The sequence below is a fragment of the Danio rerio genome, chromosome 20 (assembly GCF_052040795.2).
Source record: "Danio rerio strain M-AB ecotype USA chromosome 20, GRCz13ab, whole genome shotgun sequence".
In the NCBI taxonomy this organism is placed as follows: domain Eukaryota; kingdom Metazoa; phylum Chordata; class Actinopteri; order Cypriniformes; family Danionidae; genus Danio; species Danio rerio.
Window position 1 is genome coordinate 48,629,365 of NC_141040.1, and position 22,171 is coordinate 48,651,535.

The window sequence follows — 22,171 nt, forward strand, 5'->3', positions numbered from 1 at the left end:
ATTTACACTAGTTTTTCCTCCATTTCTTGGGTCCAAATAAACTGAAAATGAGCGCTTTTAACTTCTCCCCCAACCTTCTACTGGCCTGCAGATATCCACACTAGTAAATGCTGCTCTCTCATTGGCTGGAGGTAATCAGTGGTGTTATTTTCAATCAGAACTCATTTCACACAGCATGATTTGAATCGCCGACAGCTCCAGATATTTAGCATGCCAAATATCTGATCGGCGGCTCATCTGTGATTCTCTCAAATCGCATCTTTGATAGTTCCTACTGTGTGATTGTTACTCATGTGAACAAGCACCGATTTGCCTGTGATTTCAGGCATCTGTTGATGATTTCTCAAAATCGGGGCTAAAATCCTGCAGTCTGAACTCAGCATTAGCTCCACCTCTAAGCACATTTTCACATGTAAATACCGACCTTGAGCTAAAAGATGACTTCACATTTTCATGTTCTGTTCTGTCTCTGAGCACATAAACAGAACTGCACATTTTGCGCTTTAAAAAGCATTAATAAATAAATAAATCTAATACACCTAATAATTATAATAGCATTAAATCAAGAATGTCTCATGCTGCAAAAGTGAATGTACGTTATTTTACTTTGAGAAGAAATGAATGCAGACTTAAGGGGAGGCATGTGACAAAATAAACATTTTATCTCTTTCATAATCGTTGTGGAGGCCAAAATCGAAATTTAAATGTTGCACAGTATATGGTTACTGTTAAGGTGGACTCATAGTTCAATTCAATTCAATTCATATTTATTTGTATAGCGCTTTTACAAAGTAGATTGTGTCAAAGCAGCTTCACATAGAAGATTACAGTGAACTGAAACAGTGTCAGTTCAGTTTTCAGAGTTTAAGTTCAGTTTCGTTTAGTTCAGTTCAGTTCATTGTGTTTTAATATTCACTGCTGAGAGTTCAAACACTGAAGAGTAATCCATTAATGTGCAGCTCTACAAGTCCCGAACTATACAAGCCAGTGCGACAGTGGCGAGGAAAAAACTTCACCAATTGGCGAAAGTGAAGAGAAAAAAAAACCTCGAGAGAAACCAGGCTCAGTTGGGCACGACTATTTCTCATATGGCCAAACGTCTTGTGCAGAGCTGCAGCTGTCACAGCTGTTACACTTATCTTTAAATGTAGCTCCTTAAAACCAATTTATTTGAATCAGGTTTTTGTCCCTGGCATAGGTTCACCTCTCTTCAAAACATGGCACATAAAAGGAATTCGTATTCTATCTGACTTGTTTCAGGGCGACTCTTTAATGTCCTTCTAACAACTACAAATAAAATTTGATCTTCCATGCCAACATCACTTTGGATATCTGCAAATATGGCACTAATCTATGTCAAAACAAAAACAAATACCAGATACATTAGCACTTAATAGTTTGGAAAGTTTTCTCGCTAACACAAAAAATGATGTTCATTTTATTTCTAGATGTTATTCTTTTCTACACTCTAATATCTCTGGACTTGTGAACACAGTGGCCCATAAGAGGAGGAAGACCTGTGTTATGTTTATATAGATGATGACTGGCAAGAGGCTTTGAGGTGTATTAGATCCACTTTTATTTGTAATCGACTTAGAGAGACTCAATATAATATTTTACACAGGCTGCATATAACGCCAGTTTTATTGAATAAAATGGATCCTTCTATTCCAGCTCTTTGTGTTAAGTGTCATACAGAGCTTGGGACATACTTTCATTGCTTCTGGAAGTGCAAACTCATTTCAAGATTCTGGAACTTTGTTGCACATGAAATTAACACACTTTTTAAGATGAAATTAAAAAAAGATCCCGGTCTTTTTCTTTTGGGATTCCCTTCTAAAACACAAGCAATGCCATTAACCCTTGACACAAAAGGTTATAAATTGTTAGATAAACTGCTACTTGTGGCAAGAAAATGCATCCTTATTAGATGGATGAAAAACTCTCCCCCCCTCTGTGACACAATGGTACAGAGAGATTTTTGCAGCTTTGAGAGGCTTGCCGCTGTGCTTAATGATAACATACAGTTTTCAAAATATATGCTCTCCTTTTATAGATCACCTGCCCTCACATGTGAGAAAAACGGTTTTGTGTGTCAATTAGGTTGGTTTTTTGGAAAAGGGTTGTCAGAGGCTCACAGGGAATGGTCTTTTGTTGTTTGTTTGTTTGTTTGTTTGTTTGTTACTTTTGTTATGACTTTTTTTTCCCTTTTGTTTTGTTTTAAAGTTATTTTTTCAAATGACATGTCTATATTATAGGAATGTGCTGTGATGTGGAAAATATATTTTTGTTTTATGTGCCTTTCCAGAGACTTTGTGACTAATTGGTCACCAATATTAGTACTTCTAGATGGTGTGATGTTTGCCTTTTTTTCTTTTCTTACCTCCATCTATCTATTAGCTTATTTACTTATTTTTAAAGATCAATATAATTTCTTCAAACCATTGCACAATTTTTTGTAAAACTTGCGTTTGATAATGCCTGTAAAAGCATTCATTTTGATAACCTTAAATAAACATGTTTAAAACAAAAGTAGCTCCTTATGTCTGTTTCAACAACACTCAATCTTACTTAATTTTATTTTTATTTTATAGTTATTTAATCTTATTTTCTAGCACTAGATCACAACAAAAGTCATTTAAGATTCCTATCCCACAGAACAAGTCCTATGCTTTATTTTACTAAACAAACAAGTGATTTTTTTATTTCTTATTTACATTATAGTATGTCATTACTGTGTCTGCATTGAGCGTTTGTATTTCTCTGCTCTCTGTATATCACACATGGTAGAATTATGATCAGATGTGGAAAGAGAAATAGATGAGGGAAAGCATGCATCAGAAAATGTCACGCCAACCGGATGAAAATCAGAAAAACACATCTACAGAGCCTAGCGAATGTATACATTTTCCTTTTAGATGTGGTGCTGCGCTTCTCAGTGTGTGACCTGCATCATATGACAGTATTGCAACGTGCATTCAAGTCTTTTTGAGCAATAGGCTATGCAAGTAGTATTTATTTACTAAACCTCTCTACTAAACAGATGCATATACTGTAGTATATTTGATGCAACAGATATTATTTTAGGCATTAGAATTTTAATGGCCCATCTGATTTATAAGAAGAATATAGAACATAAAGCAGCTCAGATTTACTTATAAAGACATTGGGTGAACGAATACAAAGGAATTATACTTCCATAATAATCTATAAGACTAGCACAGAATACTAAAATGCATACAAGTATCATTTATTGTTCTAAATCTCCAAATAATCTGCCTTTAGATAGATGGTATTAAAATGCTTAGCTTTATGATGAAAGCTCTGTCATTTTATACAGGGAAAGCAATTCTGTAGACATAAAAAAACTGATGGGTTGAGGAAAAAAAACATCATATTTGATAAATAAACTTAACTTTAGCATGATTTGACTAAAGTAATGCTATTATTTAAAAGATTTTAACAACGTTGTGTTTGTTTTGATCATATACAGGTGAAGACAGAAGTATTATAATTATTAGCTTCCCTGTATCTTTTTTCCCAATTTCAGATTCACAGAATTTTTCAACACATTTCAACACATTTCTAAACATAATAGTTTTAATAACTCATTTCTAATAACTGATTTATTTTATCTTTGCCATGATGACAGTACATAATATTTTTCTAGATATTTTTCAAGATAGTATTCAGCTTAAAGTGACATTTAAAGGCTAATAATATTGACCTTAAAATAATAATAATAATAATAATAATAAACTTTATTTGTATAGCACTTTTCCAACATACATGCAACTCAAAGTGCCTCACAAACAACAACAAAAGCATTAAAATAGACCACAAAAACTTATCACATATACTGAAATAAAAGCATTCATGTGCACAAAATGTAAGTATATATCCACATTATCACACACACAATAGTCCTTACATATGCAGGCACACACCATACATTACATACATAGACCTACAACAACATAGATAAAATGCGTACACCTAACAAACTTGTTTAATCATATGCAATTTTAAAAAGATGTGTCTTAACACGCTTTTTAAAAACATGAATACTTGGGGATTCTTTCACTTCAAGGGGGAGACAGTTCCAAATTTTTGGAGCATAATGGCTAAAAGAAGTGCCGCCAGATCACATCAGGTTTACAGGATAAAATTCTAAAAGTCCAGCACTAGAAGAGCGTAGTAAACGGTTTGGATTATATTTTGTTAAACAGTCGGAAATGTAGGAAGGTGTCATATTGTGTAGTGCTTTAAAAACTAATAAAAGAATCTTAAAATCTATCCTTTGGTGCACAGGCAACCAGTGTAATTCTATTAATACTGGTGTAATGTGCTCTCGTTTCTTTAATTTCATTAAAACTCTGGCTGATGCATTTTGTATCAATTGCAACTTCATTGTAGAACCCTTAGGTAGACCAGTATAGATAGCATTGCAATAATCAAGCCGAGAGAAAATAAAAGCATGAATTAATTTCTTGGCATCATCAAAAGATAGGAAAGAACGAATTTTGGCAACATTTCTTAAATGATAAAAACATGTTTTTGTAACTTGATTAATATGAGATTTAAAATTAAGATCACAATCGAAAATAACACCCAGGTTCTTTAATTCTTTTTTTGATTGTAAACCTAAAGAACACAGTTCTGCTTCAATCCTCTCTCGCTCAGGTTTTTTGCCCACAACAGCTTTAAAAAATTTGCAGTCATCCATTGCACAATATTGGACATGCAGTTGGACAAATTTTCCAATGCAGCAGTGTCTCTTGGCTCAACAGAAATAAATAATTGTATGTCATCAGCATAAAGATGATAATTCATGCCATATTTCTGAATTATACTACCTAAAGGAAGTTTTTTTTTTTTTTTTTAACTACAAACTGCTTTTATTCTAGCCAATATAAAACAAATAAGACTTTCTCCAGAAGAAAAAATATTATAGGAAATACTGTGAAAAAAAATCCTTGCTCTGTTAAACAAAATTTGGGAAATATCTGAAAAAGAAAAAAAATTCACAGCAGACTGAATTCACATAGACTTTAACTGTGTATATAGTATTAATGCAAGGTGTATCTAATAAAGTGGCCGGCTAGTATGTGTTTATGTATATATGTAAAAAGACTGCCCCCAAGTGGAAATGCATTAATCCAAACAGAAAGAGAATTGGGTTTCAGTTAACATACTTCACAATTTCTACATTCCCAAGTTACATTCAAGAACACGATCAATTAAAAGGAATCAACGTTAGCAGCTGTGAGGCTATTTACATATCAAAAAATGAGCTATGGTTAGAGCACTTCGCACATCTGTGCATAGAGATATTGAACAACATCGACTGCCATCTGTCACAAGTCTAAGAAGAAATAGATTTCAAAACAACAAAAACAGCAGATGCACAATGGCATGAATTAAAAATAGGTTTTGTAAAAGGTTTTAACGAGTTAATTTATCTAATAATCTCCAATAACAAGCCATTTCTTCTAAAAGTCATGCACTGTCATTTCCTTCTTGTATGTGGCGGAAAAGATGTTCGGAAAATTTCTGAAATATATATATATATATATATATATATATATATATATATATAAGCATATATATATATATATATATATATATATATATATATATATATATATATATATATATATATATATATATATATAGCATATATATATATATATATATATATATATATATATAAGCATATATATATATATATATATATATATATATATATATATATATATATAAGCATATATAAGCATATATATATATATATATATATATATATATATATATATATATATATATATATATATATATATATATATATATATATATATATATATATATATATATACGGTATATATTTATTAGCAGTTTTAAATGTAAACATTAACAGTATATAAAGTAAATTAATATATGGTAAGAACAAAAAATAATAATAATAATAATATGGTAAAATCTTACTAAAACCCCCTTACTGGGTGTACTGTAATACCATAAAGTCTTCTGTATTAAATCTAGGACTAATAAAATTATTAAATTATTAAATCTCACTGTAATCTTGGAATTAATCTAGATTAAAATGGCTCATTTGAAGTCTGCTGAAGGCATTCAGAATATGTGTGCTACCCAAATAATGACTAAAGTAAGTCTCTGAGAATGGGTTTTTCAAGCCAGGTAGCGCATTAGACCAGGGGCTCATCTCCTGTTTCCAAAATGCATCACAAACTGCTTGAGAAACTGTTGTACTGTGATAATTGGTGATGAAAATAAATGATGTTCAATAAGAAGTACTTGTGTTTACAAAATGTTCATTCAGTTAAACATACATTTTGAACTGTAGGCCTACATAAGCTCAAAACAGCTAATTTTTGATTACCTTAATCTGACTAAAGTCACAACTGAACTGGAAATGGAATTAAGACATGTGGAGTATGTATATATTAATGGCAATATTGAAGTAAACACCGCAAACAGTAAACACCATCATGTAAGACTTTTCGGCATATTTTCCGACAAGAGCCACACACGCGGCTGTCAGTAAAGCACTGCACGCACGCACGCACGCACGCACACGCACACGCACACGCGCACGCGCACGCACACACACACACACACACACACACACACACACACACACACACACACACACACACACACACACACACACACACACACACACACACAGCTGAATGCGGAAGTTTTTTTTTTTTTTGCTTTCCGTTTGCCGTGTGTTATTAAAGTCCATAACACTCTCACCAGTCCTTACTCTTAATTTGCGTCTAATACCCCAGTTTGTCATGGGGCATGAATGAAATGTTCAAACAGTTAAAGTCGCCCAAAATTACAGTAAACTCCTACATGAAAGCACTTCACGTAAACACCTTTAAATTAAATTATTATATATTATATTATTCTTATTAAGGCTAATAACTAGATTGCAGATGTCTATATAAGCATAGTCAATAGTGTCTTCGAAGTAAGTGAAAGATCTAAAAGGGCATCCTGCTCATTTGCTTCAGAAGGGCACTTTTTTGTCAGACGGCTCATCGGTTTGACTTTCATCACCGTAATTCATTTTAAAACGCAACCGATGCATTTTATTTGTATGTTTTACTTGAACGCATAAACTCTACAGGAGCCTGATAGTTAGGTGTGGAGCTAACATTAATCAGATTCCCTCTAGTGAACTGCATCCATGTTAGCACGTCACGTTTGATGTGGTAATTTCACAGTAGGAATACACACAGGTTAGATGACTCGTTCTCGCCACCTACAGTGCAATTCGGCCAGGAATACAATTCTGCGTAGAATAGACCCAGCTCCGAACTCCACTTTGAGAATAGATCAATGGCAATATATTTTTTTAAACTCCAGATAAAATTCGCCGATAATGGCCCACCACTAGATTAAATACACAACTAGAATTTTTATGCCTAGCAAAAATAACACACACAATTGAAAACACTACATTCGCATTTTAAACATGCGGAATGAACCGCCAACCATTCCAGCATTTGTTTTAAGCAGCGGATGACCTTCCAGCTGCAACCCAATACTGGAAAACACTCATACATTCTGGCATTTACACACACATTCATACACTTCAGCCAATTTAATTATCCAATTTATCTATCCTGCATGTATTTGGACTGTGGGGGGAACCGGAGCACACGGAGGAAACCCACATTAACACGGAGAGAACATGCAAACTCCACACAGAAATGCAAACTGGCCCTGCCAGGAGTCAAACCAGCGACCTTCTTGCTATAAGGCGACAGTGTTAACCACTGTGCCACCCACATACAGTAACAGACTTGGAATTGTTTATGTTTGCCATAACATCAAAAATGCAATGTATATCATGTATACAAAGTCTATTTACATGGAATAAACAATCAACCTTATTTTAAAACCAAACATATTAATACTAATAAAACTAAATAAAACTACCAATGCTATTTTAACCATGACGATGACAATATACAATATGTATTGAACAATATTTACTATGTAAAATAACATTTTATAAAATATATTTAAACGATCATAATCAATTATTTTCTATTACAGAGACCAATGGAAATGTTTTAAAGCCAAGCAGAGAAATATGTATGTAGTTCAGAAATGTCTAGATTATTTTATTTTTATTCCCTTCTATATCGATTCACAGTTGCAAGAAGCCTAAAATCAGACTTAAATGTTGGTGCTTCTCTACACAGCTTTTATTCTATTCAATTGTGTTCCATTGCATTTTCAGAAATCTAATTCTGGAGCCTGTCAGACTGACAACACAGATAACAAATCACATTATTTTCTAGACAGGGCGTAATACTACTACTGAGCCTAAAATGAATGGATTCCTCCCTAAAACACACCCTACAGTCAAAAAACCTCTCTGGGGGCTGCTGATTTTCCGTCGCTTTCCATGTCAGTGCTTTTGAAAAGTATCTGCCAAGAGTGCATTGACACAAGCATTTAGAGGACGTGTGGACTAGTTCAGTTCCATTTTTTGCTTGAGCGATTACAGTACATGTCTGCGCGGCAGGTGAGAGAACTCTAAAGTGCCATCTTCCTTAACATCCATTCACCTGTGAACAGCTCCTAATCTATTTACTACTTAAATGAAAAGACATCACTTCAAATGCTCTCTGTAAATATAGTTCTTCCACTCAGATTCAATTCTCGGGTGCATCAATCACTTCTTGTAATGGCTGCAATGTTTTTATCAAGCTAACATGTAGTATTGACGCTTTCAGAAACAGACATGACAAAACTGCACTAGAGGAACAGATGCAAAAGAAACTTTAATGCCTCTTTCCAACAAATACAAAAACAAAATAATAACCATGATAATAATAATAAAAAAACTGGAAAATAGGAAAATATAAAAACCCTTAATATATTTAGATACTATGGGCACTATCGTACACCTGGCTCAAAAAGGCGCAAGGTGTGTTTGGCATGATTTGCTGCTTTTTACAGACCAACGCAACTGTAATTTTCACATCTTGCACTATGCTGTGCAAATAGCAAATCCATTTGTGCCACTTTGTGGACTCAAGGATGTGCTGGTCTAAAAAGGAGGTGTGTTAGGGCGCATTGTTGGCACGTTGCTATTTTGAGGAACTGAAATAGACCGCACCATTCACCAACTAAAAGCTGCTCTTAAGCACCTATGCGAGTTCAAACGCTTACAAATTGCTTAATACACACAGGATGTACAGCAATTTACAAATATATTTATATATATATTATTTTCTACATAAATATAAAAAAACACAGCCTCCATGCCTCACCCCGGGCGTTTTTTTCAGTTTATTCATGACAATTTGCAATTGTATATTGTTGTCATTATTACTAGCAGTATTATATATTATATGCATATTTATATTTGTTTTATTAAACAAGTTTAGATTTGTCCTCCTGTCGATTTTTGAGACATCTGCATCCCCATATGGGGCATAAGAATAGGTAGTGTATTTGGATACAACTCAATTGTTTGGCCACACTTCGTTGTTATTGTTCATTTATTCGTTTGCTGGAAATTAGAACTAAATTTAGAAACAGTTTTGAAACAAATCTTAAGCATAAGCAGGTTATGCTCAAAACACACCCATAACTCATTAATGCCGAGTTCAGACTGCATGATTTTCAAAGTAGTCGTGTCACAGATGTTTTCACACTGCATGACTATCTGGGCTTGCGTTTCGTCGCTGCTTTGTTTACACTGCAAGATGGATCGGCGACAGGGACTTTCAGATTGCATGACTTTACTATAGGAAGAATCGCTGACAACTTTGTCCAAACTACGTCTCACAGCCAAAAACACGTAGTATATCTTTTGTTATTAACTACATAATGAGAAAGAAGCTTTTAATGGGAACATGTACATGTTTGCTCACCTGGGTTTAAAGGGAATTAGCCATTTCTCCTCAACGTTGATAATAAACTAATTTCTTTCTGTATGAAACGTCAAACAGACACGGTTGCTCCAGAGTCCTGTTAAACCTCCACTAGTTTTTCCTCCATTTCGTGGGTTCAAATAAACCGAAAAAGAGCGCTTTTAACTTCTCCCCCAGCCTCCCGCTGGCCTGCAGCAGGTATACACACACACACACGCAAGTGAATGCTGCTCTCTCATTGGCTGTAGGCGATGGCTGATGTTATTTTCAGTCAAAACTCAATTCACACGGCATGATTTGAATCGCCGACAGCTCCAGATATTTAGCATGCCAAATATCTCGCAGGCATCGGCGACTCATTGGCGATTCTCTCAGATCGCGTCTTTGAAAGTTCATACTGTGTGATTGTCACTCACGTGCACGAGCAGCGATTTGCCTGTGATTTCAGGCATTTGTCGGCGATTTCTCAAAACCTGTCGGCGAGCCAAAATCGGGGCTAAAATCACGCAGTCTGAACTAGGCATAAGAGAAGCACAACCATGTTACACCTCCACATTTCGTGACTCTGTGGTCCTTTAAGGTAGACAAAAATCGCTGCTCACATGGTAGACTCTTAATGAGAGTATTATCTTAATCATATGAAAATCAGAGTATTGGTGACCATGTACATGTACTCAGAAAATGACATGAAGTTGCGAGCTGTCAAAGACAGCCCATTTCTCTGTCTTTCAGCATCAGCCCTCAAATGTGTCAGATATGTGAGATTGCGTAACACTCAGCTCGCATCATTCAAAAGAAAAGGGCCACATTGTCCTCCGATAATGTCAACAGACTGGACTGTCTTAGCAACTGACTGAATAAAAGAGGACTGAGTAAAATTGTTTCTACTTTATAATTAACTTTCTTAACTCACAGCAATACAACTTTACAATGAGTGCAATTGTTTGTATAGCCAAAATTACAAATTTCAGTCTTTTAAATGTGATTAATCACGATTAATTTTCAAAAAAGGTGCTATTAATTGGTTTATTCTTTTTAATCGATTGACAGCACTAATATATTTATAGCTGAAGTCAGAATAATTAGCCCCCGTTTGTATTTATTTTTCTTTTTTAAATATTTCGCAAATGATGTTTAACAGAGTAAGGAAATTTTCACAGTATGTCTGATAATATTTTTTTCTTATGGAGAAAATCTTATTTGTTTTATTTTGATTGTTACTTGATTTTTTTTTTCGAATGTCTACAGAACAAACCATCGTTTTACAATAACTTGCCTAATTACTCTTACCTGCCCAGTTAACCTAATTAACCTAGTTAAGCCTTTAAATGTCACTGTAAGCTGTATAGAAGCGTCTTGAAAAATATCTAGTAAAATATTATTTACTGTCATCATGGCAAAGATAAAATAAATCAGTGATTAGAGATGAGTTACTAAAACTATTATGTTTAGAAATGTGTTGAAAAAATCTTCTCTCCGTTAAACAGAAATTGGGGGAAAAAATAAACAGGGGGACTAATAATTCTGACTTCAACTGTATATATATATAGAAAATGATATTTAAATATAAGTTAGGTTTCAAACTTATAATATAAAATAAAATAAAAAAATATATATATATATATATAAATATATATATATATATATATATATATATATATATATATATATATATATATATATATATATATATATATATATATATATATATATATATATATATATATATATATATATATAGGTAATATGTTTTAGTGCATTTAAACAAATTAAACTCACCAAACATCTTTAGAAATAGAAAAATAATACAATTAAAATCATGTGGGATAAAAATCTTATAGATTTTTTTGTTTCTCTTGAATTTTCTTGTTTTAAAAATAATACATTTATTTAAAGATTTTTCCCTAACATATAAATGTAGGTGTACTAATTTCCGGACAGTTGTCATTATTTTGTCAGATTAGCTCCAGATTTGGCTTCAGTACTGACTAATCTAATGTATATGCACAAATAAAATATTATAAAGCTTCCTATAGAAAATATAAATTTAAAACAGAGATTTGTGAGGCACGTACTAGTATTGTACCCTGATTTATATTTGAATTATTACCATAATTAATCTTTAATAGGTATATTACTTTTTGTTAACAATAATTAATTGTATAAGATATATTATTGCATTAATTTCTGATCCATTTAATGCATCTGTGCTAAATAAAAGTTTGATAATACGTAGGCCAAGAACATTTGTAGGCCAAATTTTTTTCTTTTTAGAAGATTGTTGTTGTACTCTAACTGCTTTTTCAAGCAAGCTTAATATTTCCATTTGAGTTCATATGCATGTTTTTAATGCATGTGACTGACAGGGGTCAGTTCCTCTGTTCATGGAGGTTTCATAACAAGTGCTTCACAGTTAAATGGGGCCTGTCATGTGTCCTGGACTGTAATTATGGATTCGGCCATGTGTATATGAACAGGCGTGTGTGTGTGCTAGATTTTGTACCTGAATCAATGCGTGCTTGTCTTCGGGCAGCGCACTCCTCGATGCGCAGTTTGGGAATTCCTTCGGCTACAGCACGAGCCATACCTCCCATGTCCTCAATCTCTGTGATAAACTAAAGAACAAACAGAAGTCATGAAAATATTTCATAAATATTACATTTTCTGCTAGCCAAATTCAGAATGTCACAGCGCATTAAAGCAGGTCTGAAAGGGCCTTTTTTAAAAAGCAACTACACTTTAAAAAATAAACGTTATTTTACAGGTAATTGTCTGTATTTTTTTACAGAATTTTTCAGTTTTTTCATTATAGAGTGAAATGCCTGTTGTTTTAGAGATATGCTCTGTAATAAAAAAAATTCTAACACTAAATATACAGTTATTGCTTGCAATTTGGCATTACTTTATTTTTCTGCTTTTTAATGGAAATTTCATGTATTTTTAGAGAGTAACACATAATTTTACATTAATATTTACAGGTTATTCCTGTAAAAATAGGGAAACAAAAATTCTGTCAAATTGTTTTTATTGAAGATTATACCATGAGGTTAAAAAAATAAAAAACAATAGCTTAATGTTTGTAGAATGCATATAATGCATGTACTGTAAACTATGAAATGTTTGTTTTACTACTCTAACAATGGTGCTATGCGAATTGTGACGATCACCAGTGATCTTGTGGCAGAGGATCGCTGGAAAACTACAAACGTTACTTTAACGAACTACAACTCCCAGCATGCACCTTACACACCTGGGTTCCTAATTGTAACTGATTACACACACAGCCAGAAGATCATTGTGGACTGATTTTTTACTTTGTAATTTTGTTTGCCGCCTTTAGGATTATCTGTATGCATCAGTTTGTTCCTGTTTCAACCTTTAATTACAAGATGATTGTGTTAATAAACTGCTATTTGATCCTCAGCTTTGTTGTGCAGGCGTCCTCACGACACTAACCTTGTTTTTTGTTGTTAAATAATGACCAAATGCGTTACTTGTAAATGCGTTACTTGTATTTTCTCAAGAAAATTGATTTAATTTAAAATTGTTTAACCTACATATCCTTAAAATATTTGTGAAAACTATTTTATAGTTTATAGTTATATTTACTGTGTTTTTTGACAACAGCAATTATTTGTACCTAACCTTTTTTTTAATCGTTCTTTAAACTTTTTTTTCTAGTTTTAAAGGTATGTTAAAAGTAGAAAAATTAATGGAATATTTAGAGATTTCATGTATAATTTAATAAATGAATCTGTATAATTACATTAATAACCTGCATATTTACAGTAATTATCCTTATAATCACATTAATTATCTGTATAATTACATTAAGAAATTTTATATTTACAGTAAAAATTTGTAAAATGACAATAATAATCGGTGTAATTGCAATAGCCATTTACTCGCACGCGCCTGTCAGAATCGGCAGTCAGGCGCAGAAGCTCCATTGAATATACTGGGGTAAAATAAATGCTCATATTATAAAGACATGGCGGGGGAAATGTAATTTAATGCAGTGCTTCTTGTACAATCTGAGACCCACTTTATATCGGATATTACTCAGCCATTGGAGATCACTGATTTGTAAAGAAAACAGACCTTAAACGCATCGAATTTGCATTGGCATTCAAATCACAGGAAACGATTAACCCAGATTACTGGCAAATTAAAAGTCCTATTAGTATGCTTCAGCATATTCCCGTAATTGTAATTACAGTTAAAATCTGTAAAATGACAGTAATAACTTTTAATTAGGGAATTAGGGAAAAGTTTTTTTTACAGATTATTTACATTTTTTTATTCTGAGTCTTTTTTTCTTTTGTTACGGTTATTTTCTGGAGCCCCTGCTGCCAGAAAATAATTTTTTTTTTTACGTTTTTTTTTTTTTAATTATTATTTTTGTACTTATTTCTAAATCCAAGAAATCCAATTATTTTGTTTTATGAGATGTAAATGAAAATGCTGTTGTCATTATTACTAATATTATTATTAATTAATTAAATATAATGAATGAAACATATCTAGGTTAAATAATTTATTCATGCAGCCAGCTTTAATACTACAGAATAATACAGATTACAGTAAATATACAGAATACAGATTATTTTTAAGTTAATAACAGGAAAATAACGGTCTTAAGGTTTGAAAATAAATTATTAAACAAATTCAATGTTGAAATCTTTCAACATTTTATAAATTATTAAATAAATGCAATGTTGAAAGATTTAACTATTTATTAATTCATTCATTCATTAAAGAAATGATTATGTATTTGTATAAGTCTTAATAAATTATTTTAGTTTTATTTAAAATAATATTAAAAAAAAAAAAAAAAAAAATCACAAAATAATAATTCAGTAATTATATAATTCACATTCAAATAATGAATCCAGAATCAAATAAACAATCATTACATCACGTGCTTTAAATCAACTTTTTTAACCGCAAATCCAGATTTATTACATTAAGTCAAGTGCGTTTTTCATTATGCGGACATATAACGGGGAAAACAAAGACTGTTGACAAATACAGTAACTAAATACATTTCTCGCCACTAGCTAGGTAGAAATGCTAAATATCTCATAAAAATCTCTTAATTTGTGAAAAGTTTAACACAAACATAAGGTGTTACTGGAATTGTGAAAAAAGGGTTAATGTGCATAAATGAAAGATGGAAACACATTTGCCAATAAACTCTGACGTCGCGAACATTACACCAATGTGACCAATCAGCTGTCTCCATTATGCTTGTGTAACCCCGCCAGTCGCACGCCACCCAACCTGTTCCGAGCTGGTATCAAGTCGGCGACGTTCCACCTGGGAGTCGGTTGCTCTACCAAGGAGGCTAAAGAGCATAGCCTCTAGCGTCTGTCGATAGAGCACCTTTAGAGGTCAGAGGAATGATGTTTACCTGCACAGCACCTACTGGCTGGCCTCTGATACACTTGCCTTGTTTACTGTTGGTTATTAGGTTACCAATACAATAGCTTGACAGAACTTGACAGAAATGCACCTTATTGCATTTAGGATTTTATATATATATATATATATATATATATATATATATATATATATATATATATTAAGGGTGGAGCCGAACCCGAATACGGTATTCGGAAAGGCACGAATAGCGTGTTTTTACGAACACTTGATTCGAACAAATACTTGAAAAATTATTTGTATTCGGGAGCAAGAAAAACGCTATATCAAAAAGCAGCGTTTCCTCATGAGACCACAGTGCATGCCCGCGTAAGTGAGTGAGTGAGTGGGAGAGAGAGAGAGAGAGAGAGAGAGAGAGAGAGAGAGAGAGAGAGAGAGAGAGAGAGAGAGAGAGAGAGAGAGAGAGAGAGAGAGAGAGAGAGAGAGAGAGAGAGAGAGAGAGAGAGAGAGAGAGAGAGAGAGAGAGACGCTCAGTCGGCATGTCGGAGGGCGGGGCGGAGATAACAGGGTGTCTGGCACAAGCTTCTCCACAGCAACAGACAGAAGGCTCGGCTGAGCGAAAAAAATACTTCACTGCATTACTGTTTTTGTTAAATAGATTTTTGTACCTTAATTGGGTTCCAGATGCAGTTTATAAACTTGTAGCGAATTTTAATCGGGATTTTCTATTACGCTGCATTTTTGACGTCTGAAACCGGGTGCTCTGTTTACGCAACGTTAGCTCTGTTAGCGCGGTAATTTAGAAATAGACTGTTGACAGAGTAACGTTAACGTTCGTTTATAAAGGTTAAAACGATGCTTTTGCAGTTGTGTCGAATAGTATGCACTTATGGGAGTTATATGGTACGTCTACATTACTGTCTTTTGCAGACAGCAAGATATATGCTATAGGCTAGTTAACCTTAGCATAGCTTCCCGTCACTTTTTATTAACTTGAAACTCCTCAAATACATTTGGGCACCCAGAAAAAGAGTGAAAAAGAGTGCTGCTGAGCCATTTCTTAGTCCTCCACCAGTCAAAAGAAAAAAAAACCTTCATGTTTTTTGTGGAAGCATTTTACAGTCAGTGCTGCTGCAGATAAAACAAAGTGATACTGTATAATGTGTGCAAAAGTGAAATCAGCAGAGGCAGAGATATTAAACATCTGTCAACATCTTCTATCCATAATCATTCATTCATTTCTTTTCGGCTAAATCCCTTTATCAATCTGGGGTTGCCACAGTGGAATGAACCACCAATTTATCCAGCATATGTTTTATGCAGTGGCTGCCCTTCCAGCTGCTACCCAGCACTGGGAAACATCCATACACTCTCTTTCACACACATACAATAGGGACAATTTAGCTTACTCAATTCACCTGTATTGCATGTGTTTGGACTGTGGGGGAAACCGAAGCACCCGGAGGAAACCCACGCCAACATGGGGAGAACCCAGTCGGGGCTCGAACCAGCTACCTTCTTGCTGTAAGGCGACAGTGCTACTCACTGTGCCACCGCGCAACCTTCTATGTAATGTATTATCACATGCACTAAAAGCATCCTCTCCTGATACTGTCTGTGAACCCCCCACAAGCATCAATCCCCTCAATCAGCACAGCTATGTTCTGCTAAATCCTCCACAAGCACCAAACCATCAACACAGCCACATTCTGCCCCAGCAAGTCAGTTTCAAACATAAAAAAAACAAACAAACAAACTTTGTGTCTTTTTTGTGGCTGGCAGATGACAATAGCAGGGCTGTATCTTTTAGTATTATATAGAATACTTTTGTTCTGCCAGATCTCCCAGGCAGGGTTTATTTAGATTTATTTAGTTAATATTATAGTTTTTGGAATTCTGTGCATTGGAAAGAAGTTCTTTCAGAAAAAGAACAGTTTTTTTGAAGTATTATTTGTTTTTATTCCGTCTATTCAGTGTCAAGAACGGTGGTGGTGGGGTTCATAATATTCACAATGGTATTTTATTAGTTGTTGGTTTAACCATGGATGAGATAATGGCTTCTATGTTATTTTCTTTTCAATGACATTTCTTGTCACATGTTCAAAAACAACAGCCAATATTGCATATCTATAATTTATATAATGGGTATAATTAAACAATACTTTCACTATAATGTAAATTAGAAGTGTAATAGAAAAAATATATATTTTTGCGCCATTTTGAATTTTACTCGAATACAAATACAAATACTTTTCCCCCCTCAACAAATACAAATACAAATACCAGCTGCTCTGCACATCCCTAATATATATATATATATATATATATATATATATATATATATATATATATATATATATATATATATATATATATATATATATATATATATATATATATAATTTCATTATTATTTTTTTTTCCTACGAACCTTGAGGGCCGAGTTGTAGACGTCATTGGTGAGAGCCTCCATCATGTAGGATCCACCCCAGGGATCAGCCACCTTTGGGATGCCTGACTCCTCCTGGATGATGATCTGGGTATTGCGGGCGATGCGGGCGCTCTTGACCGTGGGCAAACCCAGAGCTTCGTCAAAAGAATTGGTGTGCAAAGACTGAGTGCCTCCAAACACAGCAGCCATGGCCTCGATTACGGTACGGATCACGTTGTTGTAAGGGTCCTGAAGAGCAGATTTAATCAGAATTTAATTTATGTTTAAAGTTATTCTTGAAGTCTGTGTGAAATCAAATTTTACAGTGGTTGTTTTATTAGAGCATAATTTCTTTTAAGTATTTGGTTCCTAAAAGTTGTTTAAGTAATCTTCAATCAAATTTTGACTATTTTGCTTTCATGTTTGGAGTGGCTGTTCTTCTCTGTTGATGTCAGTTTGATGCTCCAGCCATAATATTCTCAACCACGCCCCTCTTAGTTAGCTACATGGCAATGATGTGCAAAAAGAAAGCCCCGCCCCAACACAATATTTTGTTTCATTGCAAGTAAATCAACATACTGAAATAAAAGTCTCAGCAACTTCTGGTTCACGTGGACTTTAAGTGCCTTGAAACGTGCAGCTTTGGTTAATCTGTGATTTAATTTCAACTGAAACATGCAGACAGGGCGTCTGTCGGTGAACATGTCAATCCAACCCTAAAAGATTACAGATTTTAACATAGGATTTCAGGTCTTCTTTTAGGATTTCCCAATTTTGTTTTAGACGACCAATTCATGGCTAAAATCACACAATTTAAGCAGAGCTTAACATATTTGAGTTCAGGGAAATTTTACAATACAGCCTGTTTTGAACCGATAGCATTTCACATGGGCGTGGCTACCAAGAGAGAGATTTGAATTTATTATATCAAATTTAATACATTTTAGAAATATCACTTTTCTATAATAATACAATTATAAAAATGAAAAAGACTTTCAGCAGTAATAATCAATACATAAAACTTTTGATACATTTTTTTTTACCATATTTGAAGTATTCAAATTTAAAAATATCTCTCCAGATAAAAATCATTGTCAGATAAGATTAAAACAAGGCATTCCAAAGGTATACATTTAAAACACTTTGATTATTTGTTGCAATATTGACACTTTGGCGGCACTTTTCTTTTGAGTAGATGTCCAAGAGTGAGTCTTGAGTGTCCGATATGGCAGTGCTCCTCAACCACCATCTTTCATCAATCTTGGATCAATCTCTTATTTTGAAAAATCTTTTATTTTGAAAAATTACCCCATTCTCTTGTTACATCTTGGTCATTTGAGAGGCCAAATTTAACTCACAAGCAGCAAAAGGAGTAAGAAACAGATGTTTTTGGAAAGTTTCTTTGCTAAAGGGAAAAAGGCGTAGCGAAAGACCCATGTAGCGCCAAGGTACAGATCTGCAAACCATTTGTCAACAAATAGGGTGAATCCAGCATGTCTGTGCAAGAAGATCAACTGCTGGAGATCGCAAATGACGGTGGCCTTTTAGGGGCTGTTCGACTAGTGCGTCTTTTAGAGTTTGTTATTTCCCAGTTGAATGAATGCTTCAAGAGCATTGCAAGTCATGTGACAAGAACGGACAGATCAGCTTTATAATTTGTATGGAATATACACAATTTTCTCCATAAATAAAACTTGTATTAGAGTGAACCCCCCTTGAGTTGGGTCTAGGATGAACAGATTATTTTATAAAACATATATTTTTTTATAACTGTGATAATTAATAATCATGCAAAATATAATAAAAGTGATCTTAGCATATTACTGTAGTTTTTTCTTTACATTGTTTTCCAGTTACCATTAGGATTGTTTTCTGTTTTTTATTTAGATAAATAATTGTATGAAATAATATTAATAATAATTTTATTTATAATAAATATCAATATTTTTAATAATCCCAATACTCGTTTTGTCCATATTCGGGTGTATGTGGGGTGTTTCAACCAGGGCTCTATTTAAACTAGAACCGCTATTGCCTAAAGGTACTAATGTCCACCTGTAATACAAAAGTGTACCCTTTTGAAAAGGTACCACCCCAGTAACAGATGCTGTACCTTTATTTCTGAAAGTGCACAGATCCTATTCTGCTTGTCATTTTTTTTTAAATATAGCATTTTATTAATAGTTTTAAATCTGAAGGTGGGATTTTGCACTCTTATTTTCTCTGTTAGGGCTGTTTTGGCAGGTTTGTCTGCTTGTTCATTTCCGAATAGGCCAACATGCCCTGGGATCCATTTTAAAAATTGCTTAGCTACTAAGTATAACATTATTGAAATGAAAGACAAGCAACTGACAAAATAATTAACACATATATCATATGTAAGACATGTTTTTTTTTTCTGTTCACAGTTTGTTTAATGAGCCGTTCACCAGCTGGCTGTGGATTTGCGTTCAGGGTACCTGCTCAGTAAGGGACCATCCAGATGTCTGACAGTGAGTTCTCAGCAGGAGGGATTTGGAGTTCTTCGGCTGAAACTTCTCTTTGATGAGTGTCGCCCACAGACGTCGTGCTGCTCTCAGCTTCGCTATTTCCATATAAAAGTTCATCCCGATGCCCCAGAAGAAAGACAATCTAAACAGAGATGACACAAAACAGCCCGTTTCACATACTGTATATGATGAAACCTTTAGGAAACATTTTAGCTGTGCGACTCAGCGTTATTACTGGAAATGTGAGCATCTGTCTGAAGACAATTTTCTAACCCTTTTGGGGATAAGGCGAGTTTTTTTAATTGAATTGAATTGAAAATAATTCGATTTGTATATTTATTTTAAAAGAATTAAATACTATTAATTAATTATTTGAAAAATGATTAATGAAAGTATTAACAAATATTAACGAATGAATAATATAGCTATAACAGTACATTACATTAAATATAACAATTACTTTATATTCATGGTGTAATAAATTGTTTAAAATAGAATGTACTATTATTTTTATGTAGAAATGTACAGAATTTCTAAGCTAACCTGGGTGCAAATTCATCAATAGTGAGTCCAGCCTTTAGTCCAGTCCTGCAGTACTCCAGTCCATTGGCAATAGTGTAAGCCAACTCCAGGATGGCATCAGCACCAGCTTCCTGTATGTGGTATCCACTGATGGAAATAGAATTAAACTTGGGCATATTCTGAAAAGAGAAAATTCATTGTGTTTAGTAAATTTATCTAATTTTGTCAAAAGTAAAGTTGTACCTTTTAATACAAAGTTCAGAATAGAACTCAATGCTTGTTTAAAATCTGTTTCAAGAGTTCACACTTAGCTGATGATTAATTATAAGCTACTTTGGCATGCTGTCCCGGAAGACCACCCTGAGCTCATAAGATCCTCGAGCCCGGAGCTCCCTCCCGTTGCAAGGCAAGAGTGGAGTTTGAGCTCAGGTAGATCTCGAGAACTCCCCTGCAGTAGTAACTAATGAACAGATAGTGATTGCTCTTAAGAGATAAGTACTTACTAGGAGCATGTCTATAGTGCCGATTTGGATTAGTCAATTAACCGGTCACACTTTACAATAAGGTTCATTAGTTAATGTTAATTAATGCATTTACTAACATGAACAAACAATGAACAATACATTTAGTAATGTATTTGTTTATATTAGTTAACGTTAGTTAATGAAAATACAGTAGTTCATTGCTAGTTCATGTTAAGTCATGGTGCATTAACTAATGTTAACAAGCATGGACTTGGATGTTAATAATGCATTAGTAAATGTTTAATTATGATTAATAAATGCTGTACATGTGTTGTTCATGATTAGTTCATGTTAGTAAATGCATTAACTAATGAACCTTATTGTAAAGTGTTACCAATTAACCTAAGTTGCATGTTTTTGGACGGTGGGAGGAAACCGGGAAACCCGGGCGAAACCCAACTTGAGCACAGGGAGAAAGTGCAAACTCCGCACAGAAACGTCTACTGGTTTGGTAAAGCCTGGAACCAGAGACATTCTTGTTGTAAGGCAACAGTGCTAAGCACTGGGCAACCATGTCACCCATTTAGGAAGAGGGAGGAGTAGGGGTGGATGGGGGGACTCTCTAAAACGAAGACAGCAGTGGTACGTAACCGGTATTTGTAGTAGCTTAGGAGTCATCTGATTAGTGCATTGAGAATTGGATTATACAGATCCAGCCGCTAGCAATCATAAGCTTGTGATCTTCTCGAAATTAAATTTCTTTCTTTTGTTAAAACACATTGACAACATTTTTATTTTTACAAGAAAATGCCATGATGCTGTTATCAAGACTTTGCTTTCTGCTTTCAGAAAAAGAGGGGAAAATAGTGTGAGACTGATAACGGCAGCCAGAGGAGAGAACAACATCAAATTTACTTTCAGCCCCATAGACTCTGCATTACAAATGCCTCACATAGGCGG

At 33.9% G+C, this 22,171-nt stretch overlaps 1 protein-coding gene across 3 annotated transcripts in view; it reads right to left on the reverse strand.

The window, feature by feature from the left end:
* The window catches only part of mmut (methylmalonyl CoA mutase), an 87,931-nt gene that overhangs the window by 57,513 nt on the left and 8,247 nt on the right, over positions 1-22,171 (reverse strand). For all 3 annotated transcript variants that reach the window (XR_015517936.1, XM_087297763.1, NM_001099226.1), the window contains 4 exon segments: positions 20,769-20,926; positions 20,196-20,367; positions 17,737-17,985; positions 12,427-12,538 (listed from right to left, as the gene is read on the reverse strand). Coding sequence is in view for 2 of the 3 variants with exons in the window: in XM_087297763.1 (XP_087153889.1) it covers positions 12,427-12,538; positions 17,737-17,985; positions 20,196-20,367; positions 20,769-20,926 (691 nt within the window). In the remaining variant the exon portion in view is untranslated.